This window comes from Malaclemys terrapin, chromosome 11, assembly GCF_027887155.1.
Source record: "Malaclemys terrapin pileata isolate rMalTer1 chromosome 11, rMalTer1.hap1, whole genome shotgun sequence".
Taxonomy (NCBI): domain Eukaryota; kingdom Metazoa; phylum Chordata; order Testudines; family Emydidae; genus Malaclemys; species Malaclemys terrapin.
The window spans coordinates 12,711,470-12,724,688 of NC_071515.1; the positions used below are offsets into that span (position 1 = coordinate 12,711,470).

General features: G+C 45.2%; 1 protein-coding gene across 1 annotated transcript in view; it reads right to left on the reverse strand.

Moving 5' to 3' along the window:
- Window positions 1–11,965, reverse strand: part of ATIC (5-aminoimidazole-4-carboxamide ribonucleotide formyltransferase/IMP cyclohydrolase) — a 31,511-nt gene extending 19,546 nt beyond the window's left edge. Inside the window, exons 1-7 of the mRNA XM_054044289.1 lie at window positions 11,824–11,965; window positions 8,940–9,066; window positions 6,805–6,881; window positions 5,312–5,378; window positions 3,447–3,535; window positions 2,165–2,316; window positions 1,924–2,080 (exon numbers count right to left, since the gene is read on the reverse strand). Coding sequence (XP_053900264.1) covers window positions 1,924–2,080; window positions 2,165–2,316; window positions 3,447–3,535; window positions 5,312–5,378; window positions 6,805–6,881; window positions 8,940–9,066; window positions 11,824–11,845 — 691 coding nt within the window. The 5' untranslated portion in view covers window positions 11,846–11,965. The remainder of the gene's footprint in view (window positions 1–1,923; window positions 2,081–2,164; window positions 2,317–3,446; window positions 3,536–5,311; window positions 5,379–6,804; window positions 6,882–8,939; window positions 9,067–11,823) is intronic.
- Between the last annotated feature and the right edge of the window lie 1,254 nt (window positions 11,966–13,219).

Consider the following 13,219-nt stretch of genomic DNA (forward strand, 5'->3'; position numbering starts at 1 on the left):
TCCAATTGACTTCAGCGGGACTACACACAAGGATAAAGTTAAGCAAATGCTTTTCAGCAAAGGACTTAATCCGGACCTTTAATCAGAAATGCTAAACCAGAAGAAGAGCACAGTCTCTCACAGCGCCCCAAATGTGAAATAATCCCTAAGTATTTTAATACTATCATGGCATCTGCACACTCAAAACTATAAACACAGAGAACCACCTCCATTTGTGTGTCTGGACGGGGGGAAGGCTGATGGGGTGTGGGGGGGTGGGAGGGGGGAAATGTTCTTGTGTTCCTGAAGGAGATTAGGACATCTGAAACTAATATTGTTCTGCCAACATGCAATGTAGATCTGCTAGCAAATCAGCTTCCAACTCCTGTCTGAGTCTCTTACGAGGTTCTTTAATTAAAACTACAAGGAAATGTGTATCATTAAAGACAATTTCTTATTAGCATACTGCCTACACGTGAGGCATGAAAGCCAGAACTTCCGAACAGTGACATGGCAAACACTATTACGAGACCAAAAAAAAGGAGCTATCCCCACCATATTTGAGGGTCATTCTGATATCATGGGGATAAGGAAAGGGAAAACAGCAGAAAACTATCTGGAGAAGCATGAAACAGAAGCCCTGTCTATATTAAAGGATAAGCTAGAAAAACAAGTGAAAGTAACCGATTGGTGAAATTTTAGAGCCACAGATGTCCGAAAGGATGCTAAATAAGGAGAAGAGGAAGGAGAACATTTTAAGAAACAGTAAAAGGTTTTTCTTCCTGGATTTTAGTAATAAGTTAGGACAAAATAAGCTGTTGCAACTCAGTCCTTATACATTGGCTTAAATGCAACTGCATAGATTTACATCAGTTAAGGATCTACCCTTTAATATGAAATTACAGTAAATCTCACAGAAACAGACTGCAGATACCGATTTTCCTCATGACAGCTACTGTCTCTCACTCTGTTCATTCGTTTAATTGCAAAGTGCTTCCTACTCAACAACCAACTCTTTACTAGAGACCTTTGCTGTGTGGCATTCGAACTAAGCAACTGCAAAACACTTCAATCCCAGGCAAACATCAAGCCACAAAATAAGCCTGCTACTGTAATGGAAACAAATCTTTCTAGAACCGAGGTGCCAGGCTGGAAAGTACTTCGTCATCCTCATAGGATACCAGCACATCATCCTGCTTCTTTAAAAAAAAAAAAAAAAAAAAAAAACAGAACAGAAATATTTATCAAACACTTTTGCCTTTGTTGCAGTATTAACAATTTTACTATCTCCACCTAGTAACGGGCCTAGACCATTGCTAGGATTTATTTTCTTCCTAATTGTGTTATGTATGTTCCACTATCATGGGGATAGGGAAAGGAAACTGCTGCAGGAAACTAGCTGGAAAAGCATAAAACAGAAACCCTTTAAGAATCATAGTTAGAAAAGTAAAAGAAAAAAAAAAAAGGGGGGGGTGGGGAGGGACAAAAAACCCTAGAGAACAAGTTAGGCACTTGACTGGTTCTTCCTGACCCTAGGGAAATAAATACATATATTGCCCTGGGATCAGGCAAGACCAATCAAGCACCAATCTTACTCTCCCTGGGCTTCTTATAGCCTTGCAGGGGAGCAAGCAGCCAGAACTGTTCCGCCTACTCCCCTGCAATACAGCAGGCAGCCACTGGGGGAGCTACTGACCAAGGGATAACAGCTGCACAGCACATTCCAGCCTCATACTTGTCCTGGGGCTGCAGAGGGCGTGCTGGGAGGTGGCACCCATCTTGGTAGCAGAAGAGCTGATCCAAACCCTTCCCTTTTAAAGTCACAGAGCACGGCTCAGGGAGGCATTCCCAATTCAGAATCAAATACGCATTTTCCCAGCAGTCACCCTGGAGGGCCACAGGGTGGCCTCTGCTGCTGTAGCTCAGCCAATCCTTCTGTCTTACCAGTCAGAGGAAGCTTAGGCCTCAGCGTGTAGAGCTGTGCGGGGTTCTGGTGGGGGTTCATGCCATAACGCAGAGGAAGCTGGGATACCCCCTTGCTGTACTCTTTCCTGAAGTAATCAGAGATAGCGCCATCATACTGAGCAGTGAGAGTGAAAGCCTGAGGACAAAACAGGCAAGACTTTGGTTTCTAGGACACGCTCTCCAAAGGGAGCACAATTTTGTTCTAAAGAAGAGGACAGACCTTCAGGGCCAGCTGACGTCTGGTTTCCAAGGAGGTGTCTTTACTACTAGATGCCTTCATCTCTTCAGCCACAGAGCTATAATCTGCAGGGTCACACACGACTGTCACACGAGCATGGTTCTTCGCAGCAGCACGTAGCAGGGCTACTCCTCCTTCAAAAAAGAAACCCAGAAGCGTGTAACATTCCTCTTCCGTATCCAAAATACTTGGAAACTCACATCTTAATGTAAGGTTGATGCCCTCTGACCTAGAGCTAAGGTATCACGGTTCCCTCCTTTACTAATATTCTATGGTGCCTGCCATCTGAGGATCTCAAAGCCCTTTGCAAATATTAATGGTCCTGTATGCAAGCTCTGAGATCACCTTTCCCTCTTAACCCAATCGCACACAGCTATTAAAATATCTTTGATCGCATAAGATGCCTGGTCCTTGCAAGAATCCTGGTGAGCAGACACCAGAGACAGGACATAATTCAGGAGCTTTCTCTTCACACGACGCTGAACAGGGATGCTGTCCTGTTAGGTTAGTAACGAGGTCATGAGGAGCAAAGCTACGTATCAGAGAGAAATCCACATTTGCAAGCCCTCCCTAGATGCACCAAATCAAGGGTCCTACCCAATGTCACAGGGGAGTAAATGGTGCACAAAGACAAGCCCCTGCATTTGTAACTGCTCCTTACAATGGTGATCCTCCTGGTGCTTTTCATTGCTTAGCTTTTCTTTCCCAACGCATCTACTTCTCATTGCGTTGCCATGTGCTCCAGGAAGACACTTAATCTGCTCTCCACACTGCAAGAAAGTCTGCCCAACCTGTCTCTTCTAAACAAAGCCCCTGCATGTACACACGGTGCTTCTGTAAGTCAGGCTGCACTATTCCACCAGCTGAGCAGTGTCGCTCACCAGTCAGTTAGAATGAATCCATGTTACTGGAACGTTCATTATTCTATTCCTGAAGGGCATCCCCATTTCACCCTGCCACCCAAGCTTGGTCAACACTCGCCCTTCCTCGACTGGCAATTGCCATAAATGTTTTGCCAAGTGGTCATGACCACCTGAGCGAACTGCGTTAACACTGTAGTACAGATCAACCAAAAAAGGGCTCAGAGTGACAATATCATTATCACCACTGCAGACCTTTATGGATGCATGAAGTCTCCCAGGAAGAGGGACAGAGGTCACTAATGGACCAGAGATCAATGCCTTTCATCAGCTATCAGTTTTCCCATAGCTATCACATCAGCCCTCGGTGGAAGGTTTGTTCTCACAGTTTCCCATGGACTTACCGATGTCTATGTTTTCAACCGCCTCCTGTACAGTAACATTTGGGGAAGACACAGTCTTCACAAAGGGGTACAGGTTACACACCACAACTCTGGAAAGTGATGGGGAAAAGCCCTGGGTTACTCATCAAGAAGTAGGGTAGTCAAGTCAGGCTTAGCTCTTCCCACATTACAGTCACTGTTCTTTCCTCATGTCCTCGTTTCTGACGTGAGACCAGAGCAAAATCCTAAACTCAGATCTGTGCCTCTCCTAAGGAAGTGGGGATTGCTAAAACTCATCGATTCATATATTCTAAAGGCCAGAAGGGACCATTGTGATCATCTAGTCTGACCTCTCGCATAACTCAGCCAATAGGACTTCCCTGTATTAATTCCTGGTTCAAGCTCTGCTTGAACTACAGCATCTTTTTTAGGACAACATCCATTCCTGATTTAAAAATTTCCAGTGAGTGAGAATCCACTTGCTAAATTGTTCCAATGATTAACTACCCTGGGCTAACCATTTTCAATATGGCCTTCACAAGCCTTTCATCTTCCAGACAGTCCTATTCTGCCATGTCCCATTTACTTGGGCCTCACCATATTTCTAATCACCTTTACTACCCATCACTGTGTCTTTTCAGAGTCTTCGGGAAGAGCTGCACCCTCACCCAGTGACTTTGTGGCTGCTAACACCTGTATCTACGCAAGTCAAAACAGTAAGCCATTGCATTCACCATCCTGACTTCAATGGAGCCATGCAGATCACACCAGCTGAGGATAAAGTCCCATATCTTTTAAGTCAGTTAATCAAAATTAGATATAGTGAAGGTAAATCATTGCTTACTGGAATACAGAGCAATGAGGACACTTTATTCCCTTCTGAATTTAGCCAGGTTTTTTCTAACATCCTGTGTGCCTTGGGCTGGGATTCTCACTGACCTATGTTGATTCCTACGTTTTTACACCCTAGGTCGGGGTAGTCGATAGATGGACCGCAAGCCAAGTCTGGCCCACCAGACACGTTTGAACAGACGGCAAGGTCTTTTTATTTACTTATTATCATTACTGTGGTGTGAAAATGTTTCTCTGGATTCTGAACCTTGATTATAGCTTGACCAAAAAAATTGGACCTTGACGGAAAAAAATAATCGAATACTCCTGCCCTAGGCTGTCAAATCCAGCCCAAGACCGATCTGTGCAGACTATTTATCACAGCTCAATTCCACCTCCTTTCATGCGGATCAATCCCTCAATAATTTAATTCAGCCACTTGTTTTTAAACTGAATGCAATACAAGAGAAGTAGTGGTTACTTATGTCTGATCATTACTCTGAGGTGATCAATCCGCAAGGCGAGTTTACTGATAAAGAAACTAATGCAGATATAGAGCAAGATGAACAGAAGGGATCTATGTTACTTAGTGTTTTGACCTCTTGGGATCCCATCTGCTCTTTCACGTTGACCCTGGAAAAGAGCTATTTGTTGTCTATAATCTAGCCCAACAACCTTTGTAGGGGCCCATCCCAATTCTTATGTTTAATCCATCTATCTGTGTGTTGAAATTCAAAAAGCTCTGTGCAAATCTCAAAGTGTATGTTTATTAAGCAAACATTTCAAAAATCAAAAATAAAATGGTCAGATCAACCCCCTTGAGCCCTTTTTGCTACAGTTCTAGCTAGAAAGACAGATCTGCAACAAACTAACCAATAAAATCCACGTACCCAATGATTCCAACAGGGAAAAGGAACAAGAACACAGATGTGCCTTTTCCTCTTTGGGGATGGTGCTGCGATCCCTTCCACTCCCACTCACTGGCATTCCCTGATTGGTCTCTAAACTTTTTCTCATGATTGCTGGTTAACTGCGCCTCGTATTCAGACATTTACCTTACAAGGCCGAACCCCAGTTTGTCCATATCAGCTCCATCTTCAGGAATATTACGAGCCAAGATTCCTAATTACAAAAACAGTAGGTTTTTGAACAAAGGATAATTAAAACTTTCTCAGCCTCTTTCTTCAGAGTACATGCTCTCTCTGAGATTTTATTCCATAAACACATTCTGATTAGGTTTAAGTTACAACAGCAGCAGCAAAAATCCCATTGTATTGGCTTTCTGGCTGCTCAACTTACATTCAAATAGATTTTCCAGCACTAAATCCCGGGGGAACTCCAAGTGCTGAACACAAAGCCCCAAAACAACCGCACTTAATGAGCTGCCAGCTGCTTATCTTAAAACGTAGGAATGGTCACCGAAGGCTCTGGTGCATAGGTAAGGAGGAAAAAGCCACCCGTGATCTGCCACCCAACAATACATAAACCCCATGAAACAAATGAGGAGGTAACAAAGTGGAGCCTTGAGCAGAATGACACAGCTGACAGGCTGGCGTACAGTAAATGGGAGAGGAATCCAGAGCTGAACATCCCCCGAAGAGACCCTACTTTTCCAGTCCTCTCAAGAGTGTGAAATGAGATGGCCAATAGGTCCAACCCTACGGATCTCAAGTGCTGCAAAAGGAGATGAAGCACGAGATGGACCCTACTTTTCCAGTCCTCTCAAGAGTGTGAAATGAGATGGCCAATAGGTCCAACCCTACGGATCTCAAGTGCTGCAAAAGGAGATGAAGCACGAGATGGCTCTTTGGGTGGACTGACCAAATAACTGCAGGTCTTCCAAAAGTAAGAGCTTGAATCACCTCAATGAACAGGGAGCCCGTGAAGCTTACAAAATGCAGGAATCACCCACCAAAGCCGAAGCCGCCATGGGGCCCCATTCTGCAGGCCAAATTCATCTACAGGCCAAGTTCAGTGGAGCTGCACCTGCTGGAACAGGTTTAAATTTCAGTCTGCCAGGAGTTTGCAAGGGAAGCCCAAGGCAGGCCACACTGCTTTGCAGTAAGATCGCTGCATGTCACAACTCTCGAGTACTGTCAGAGCTGAGCCGCTCTGCTTGCAGCTGAAACCAAGCTGAAGTATTCTTCCTGTAGATACAGGCTACGCCCAGGACGACAAGCCGTTCATTGTGGTCAATCATCATCAACAGAGAGGGCGGCCACTGCACATGCAAGAGCCTCCTGGCATGTCTCCTACTGAGTGAACAATGCCTCCTACCTTGTTGCTAGAGTGATGAGAGGTGACTCCTCTGCCTCCAGCATCCTGGAGGGAAGGAACTAGTCTGACGAAAGGGTGCTGGTCAGTGTGCCACACATTCTAACAGCCAGCGAACGATGCAGCTCCTGTTGATTGCGTGTGGGTTACAACTGAGTGACCTGCAGCTTCATCGGTCCTCATTCCCCAATTCTTCCACCCAATCCCCTGAAGGGCCTCCAGCAAGCCCCCTTGATTTCCGTTTCAAAATGGAAGGATATCGGCAACAACTTACCAGCATGGACTGCGGGGTGCAGGGTTTTCACACGTCCCCCTAACATTTCAGGAAATCCGGTCAGATCGGACACATCTCTGCTCAAGGGGGAAACAAAACATTGAAATGACTGCTCAGCGCTTGACAGATTGAGTGGTTCTGCAGGCTCCATATTCTCATTCATGGCCCTAATCTGGTCCCCCATCAGAGTTTTAACACTGGCTGCAATGGGAAGAGGTTCAGACCCTAAAAATCTCCAAACTTTCAAGGGATGCCCAAGATTAGGAAGGCCAAAAATAAGACTTTGCAGCTCTGAGTGGATGAAAATCATGACTTCTCTGTCTCCAATCACTACTGAAGAGAGAGCACGATTCTCGGAAGTGGCAGGGCCCTGTATGTTCACAAGACTGGAGCAGATGGAAGGCATGATAAATAGGTTGTTAGTGTATCACACAACTCAGTTTCTTCCAGTATTGCATCCTTGTTGTGAAGAGCTGGTAGATGTTTCAGGACAGGGAGTCACAGAAACTATTCTGCGTTACGGTTGGTATGGTTTATGGTTCCAGTACATCTCTCTGACACTAGCTAGCAAAATGGTCCTGCGAGTAACCGTTGTTAGCAGAAACATGCTAGGAATGCTTGTTTAACTCTCTTCCACAATTTTACTGATTTCCGACACTTAACAAGGTATAGAGCTGTATTTTATGTAAAACCTACGTCCAATGCAGCATAATAGAGGAAGGACACTGGTTTCCATATCTGCCCTGAACAGCACAGCAGGAGTTCCCAAAATAAATAAATAAATAAATCTAATGGGCATCAGCTGCTTTTCCCATGAATGGAAACAAAGCATGTATTTTTTAATCAAATTAAGCTGACCTGCACCGTTATTTTGTGAATGGGCTTTTATACTGAAATAACCAGCCAAGTCAACGTGACCTACAAAAAAACCATTACCTCTGTCTTAAACTATTTTATCCTGGAAGATATGGACTAGATAACTTAATAAGAACTTGTACAAATGAGCTGTGAGATCAATCTTAGAAGAAACATTATATGGGGAAGCTGACATAATCATTTTAAAGATCCAGCATTTTAGATACAGTATTATTATTCTGCTCTCAGACAGACATTCAAGGTATCAGCACCATTCCTCCTATAAAATGTGGCTTTAATCCCACTGCTGTTATATTGTTCACTGTTCTTCATAGCAAACCGTAGCTAATGCATTAAGAAATTATGGATTTGCTTTTCATTTCCTTCACCTCGTGACTGTTTATAATTAGAAGGAACTGTAAATTGGGGAGGGAATGAGACTAACGTGACCATCCTTAAGTGCTGTCACCGCTAGAGAGAGGGACCAGAAACACAACCTCAGGGGAATTTTGGAGGAAGCATAAATTCATGGAGACACCACCACAGCTTCTTTTGCCACGGTCATTTGCGGAGAGGGTGAACAACAGCCAGTCAAGCCAAGCGCTTTAACAGATTTGCCATCATTACACGGGAAACTATTTATATTTGACTGAAACTGCTTTTGAATGGTGGAGTGCGGAGACCCAGAATCAAAACATTTCCTCAAATCACAGGCCGAACTGGCTAGAGACTCTGCGTGCCTCCCTTTTCAGTGGAGGAGTGCTCACGCTTTCCTGCCTGTCACACACTGAGGACACCCAAAATCATTTGCCACTTTTGAAAAGCCAGGCCATCGTTTTCAGACAGACAATTTGTGGTTTTGAACAGAAATAATCTCCAAATCCCCATAAAACCCTGTAACATTCCCTACTCTCCAAGAAGGGGCAAAGACCAGTTTTCAGCTGCCAGCAGAGACTAGCATTAAGGCCTGATTTTTTAAAACAACATATTGCCTCACAGGAGAGGAACTGGGTCAGGGCAAACATGAGAACACCTGGATTGCAGGAACCCTCACTTCCCCATCAGTCACCACACACACTCCCGCATCTCAACAGTCTTTGGACTCAATCTGTTTCCAGCCAAGGAGCCAGACCTTGAGTTCTGTTGCATTTAAATGGTATAGTTCCCTCCCCATCTTCGCCTCAAATCACGGCAAACTAATCAAATGATTAACATTTTCAGAAGGTTTGATGTAAGGTTTGGTTGGGAATAACGTTGACACAGAGAGAGAGAGCTCTTACCTGACATTCAGGCCAGCATGCCTAAGACAGTTTGCTGTTCCTCCAGAGGCAACCAAACCCAACCCAAGAGAGTTGAGGCATTTTGCAAATTCCACCAGGCCAGTCTTGTCTGAGACGCTGAATAAAGCTGGAAGAAGAGAAGAGAGGGAACATTCTGGTAACACACAGGTGGATTTTTTCCCCCTTTACTACATTGCATAAAGTAAGAGATTTGAGGCCAAATATGCAGCTAACCTCACTAAACAATTTTTAAATCAAAACTAGAAACTACTCCTGTAGACAATCTGCATGTTCAAATGCCAACATGGTCTGCTGCTGGCTGAGTAACTGCCCAGTCTAACAGTATCATTAAACATTTGCCCGTACTCCTGGAAGGCCGTGAGGCCTAGGAGAAAGAGAACTGAACTGGCATTAGGTTCTACACTTCCAGCTCTGCCACTGGCCTGCTGGATGACCTCGGGCAAGTCATTTCACCTCTCTGTGCCTCCGTTTCCCCATCTGTAAAACGGGAATAATGACACTGACCTCCTTCGTAAAGCACTTTGAGATCTATGGATGAAAAGATAGGAGCTGGGTATTGTTTATAATAATAGTGTTTAGGTGAGGTTTTGGGGGTGAGATTTGAATGCCCAATTCCCATTCATTTTAAAATTAATAATTTTGATTATTAATATGAATGGGAATTATGGTGGGGGGGGGCACAAATTATGTTGACAGCTTTGAAGAGCTCGGTCAGGATATTTTTTCTAAAACACATGCTTAGCTCCAGTCATAAGGTGATCGCTTACACAGGAAGGAAGAATAATTCCGGCTGACGTTTTCTGGCCTGTGTAATGCAGGATTCAGCTGAAATAACCACAATGGTTGCCTTCTGGCATTTCAAATTAGTCTAATTCCACCTGCAAGACCAACATACAACTGCAAATTTTTTTTGTGCTCAAACGGAGTGTCCACAACTCTGAAAAATAAGGCCCCGGATATTTACAAAAATAGCAAGTTGCTTATTTCACTTGGCTTGTGAGTAGCTAATGGAAACTTTACAAGGGAAGAACAACAGTGTCTATGAATGGATTTATCAAAAGATGGCACACGGTGACCGTGAATTCTTATCTACTATCTTAGCAGTGCAGATTAATGGCACCTACAACCCACAGTTCACAGATCCAGCACATTGATATCATTAAGCCCTGAACTTGCAAACATTTACCTCTGAGTAACTTCATGCATAAAAAGTTACTCAGATGTGTTTGCAGGGTCATATCGAGCAGGAATGGATGCAGTTGCTACTGTCCTGAGCAGTGCTGCTCCGAGTTAACCAGATTTTATATTTCAAAGTGCTTTACAAGCATTAAACACAGACACTCCTAGGTATACCTTCATTTTATGATGGGTAAACCGAGGAAAAGAAAGGTTAAGTTACTTGCCTAAGCAAGTGCCATAGCAAATTGGCGTCAGGAATAGAAAACGCAGACCCAGTCCCCTGCTGTAACTACAAGATCTTAACCAATGCCCTGACCAGGGGTTTGGATCCAAACATGCAGACCCCCAGAGCATCAAAGAACTGATTGCAAAGCTGGATCTCTTAACATTTCTAAGTGAGGACACCAGGTCCCAGAAGATCAAGGAGTGGGGAAGGCAGTTTTTTATTCACTATTTTGAAGGAGCTTCTGTGTATTCATAGCTGCATCTGCTTATACTTCCAGCCAAATAGAGTGAACAAGAGTTTTTTAAGTTATCAGCCCTGCAGAACCAGCGCAGCTACAAAGCGAGCTGGGTTCTATTCAGCTCCAGACATCACCCCAACTAATAACTAAGGCCATGTCCACACTTACAAGCTTACAGCAGCCCTGCTGTAAGAGCATTCGTGTAGCCATGTTACGCTGACTTTATGTTGCTCAGGGGTGTGAAAAAAAACCACACCCCTGAGCAACAAAAGTTTTGCTGACATACGTGTTAGTATGGACATGGCCTAAATGCCATGTTAACAGTCATGGCATGGGGCCAATTCATGGTTGTGCCTTGCACTTTGTGCAGTTATTTACATCTGTGCATCTTACTAGATGACCTCCTGAGGGCTCTTCCAACCCTACTCTATGATTCTATGAAATGGCGCTAGGGTGACCAGACAGCAAATGTGAAAATTCGGGACGCGGGTTGGGGGTAATAGGAGCCTATATAAGAAAAAGACCCCCAAAACGGTATTGTGTGTATAAAATCGGGACATCTGGTCACCCTAAAGGGCACGCTCCCAGATCTAAAATGCTATTTAGAAACATTCTGCACATGCTTTACAGTCATATGACACTGGTGCAAATGACTGTGATTTGGAAACCCTGGACAATCGCAAAGGGAACCCAACCAAACCCCAACCCCTGTGCGAGAAATGTTGTTTCTTACATTTCAAACTGGATTTCACTGCACCCTTGCAGGGCGTGAGGGATTTTGAGGTGGGAGAATCCAACTAATATTTTTAACACCCAACATAGAAAAAATTCTCCCAGGCCCCATTTCAACCTGCCCAGGGATGTACAGAGATCGTGTTTCAAACACCTGCTCAGAAGCGTCATCGGCTCTTCTCTCCCCCCCCCCCCCCCTTTTTCCATGGCCTGGAGCACCAGCAGCTCAACGCCCTTTCGCTGGATCGAGCATCAGCTCCGGATCCAAGCAATGCATCGTCAGGCCCAAGCACTACAGCCCCGGATTTAACCCCCTCCTCCCACAGACCCCAGTCACGCTGCGCCCCACGCAGATCACGAAGGGTTAATGCCCCCCTCCCCCGGGCTAGGCCGGAGGCTGCTGCCGGAAAGGCTCAGACACTGCAGCTGCAAACGGGGGAAAGGGGGAGGCGCTGCAAGACCCCAGGGCGCGCGGCGCGGAGCATTACCCAGCTGCTGCCCCGTAGCCATGCTCTGCGGCGGGCCCGATCCCGGCGGCGGCTGCACTTGGTGGGGGGCAGAGAGCAATGCACGTGGGGCGTCCCTAGGAAGCGCCGGGCAGGAAGTGGGGTTGCAGCTGCATGCTGGGAGCGACGGAGCCGTTTGCGGAGCCCCAGCCCTACGTCCCCCCAAGGGCGGGGACCAGCCGAATACAAAACGCAGAGCCACGCGCCGCCCTATTCCTGGTGTAGGGCCCCCACGTGTGTCTGCATCCCACAAGCAGGGCCGCCCCCCGCCCCGGGAAATTGCCTGCATGCAACAAAGCAAACTTCAGATCCTCATCCCAAGCCTAGCTAGGAAGGTTTGACCAGTATAGCCGTACCAGCAAATTGTAGATGCAGTTTTACTAGCAAAAAAGCCCCCCAAACCAACCCACCACCACCACAAAAACTTCTAACTTCTTATACCACTGGCTAAGGCTTTTGCAGGCAACGCTATGGTGTGTGACAAAATCCCACAACTAGGCTGGCAAAACTTTCTAGCATAGACCTGCCCTAAAACCCAGGTCTTCCCCAACCAGCCCCCCACAAAAGGTCCAGAGCTGGTAGAAATTTTCCAAATTTCAATTAAAAATGTCAAAAATAGTTTGAATTTCAATTAAAGGACAGGCTGGGTCTAAAATAACAAAATTTGTGCAAAATCTGGTTCTTGAGTAAAATGATCATTGCAGTTTTGTCTCAAAACAAGCATCCTCCCCCACCCCTGCAATGAGCCATGAGCAGATGTGGTTCTCAACCAGGGGTACAGGTGCTCCTGGGGGGTACACAGAGGTCTTTAAGGGGGTACATCAACTCGTGCAGATATTTGCCTAGTTTAACAGCAGGCTACATAAAAAGCATCACCGAAGTCAGTACAAATTAAAATTTCATACAGCCAATTACTTATACAGCTCCACGTACTGTACACTGAAATGTAAGTACCATATTTATATTCCAATGGATTTATTTTATAATTATATGGTAAAAATGAGAAAGGCAGCAATTTTTCAGTAATAGTGTGCTGGGACACTTTTATTTATGTTGTCAAGTATCACCTACAAGATCTTCACCAAGCATTCTCAAAACTACGATACCCACACAAGGAAATAAAGAAACAAATCAACAGAGCCAGACGTGTACCCAGAAGCCTCCTGCTACAAGACAGGCCCAAAAAAGAAACCAACAGAACTCCACTGGCCATCACCTACAGTCCTCAGCTTTAAACCTCTCCAACGCTTCATCAGTGATCTACAACCCATCCTGGACAATGATCCCTCACTTTCACAGACCTTGGGAGGCAGGCCAGTCCTCGCCCACAGACAACCCGCCAACCTTAAGCATATTCTCACCAGCAACCACGTACCGC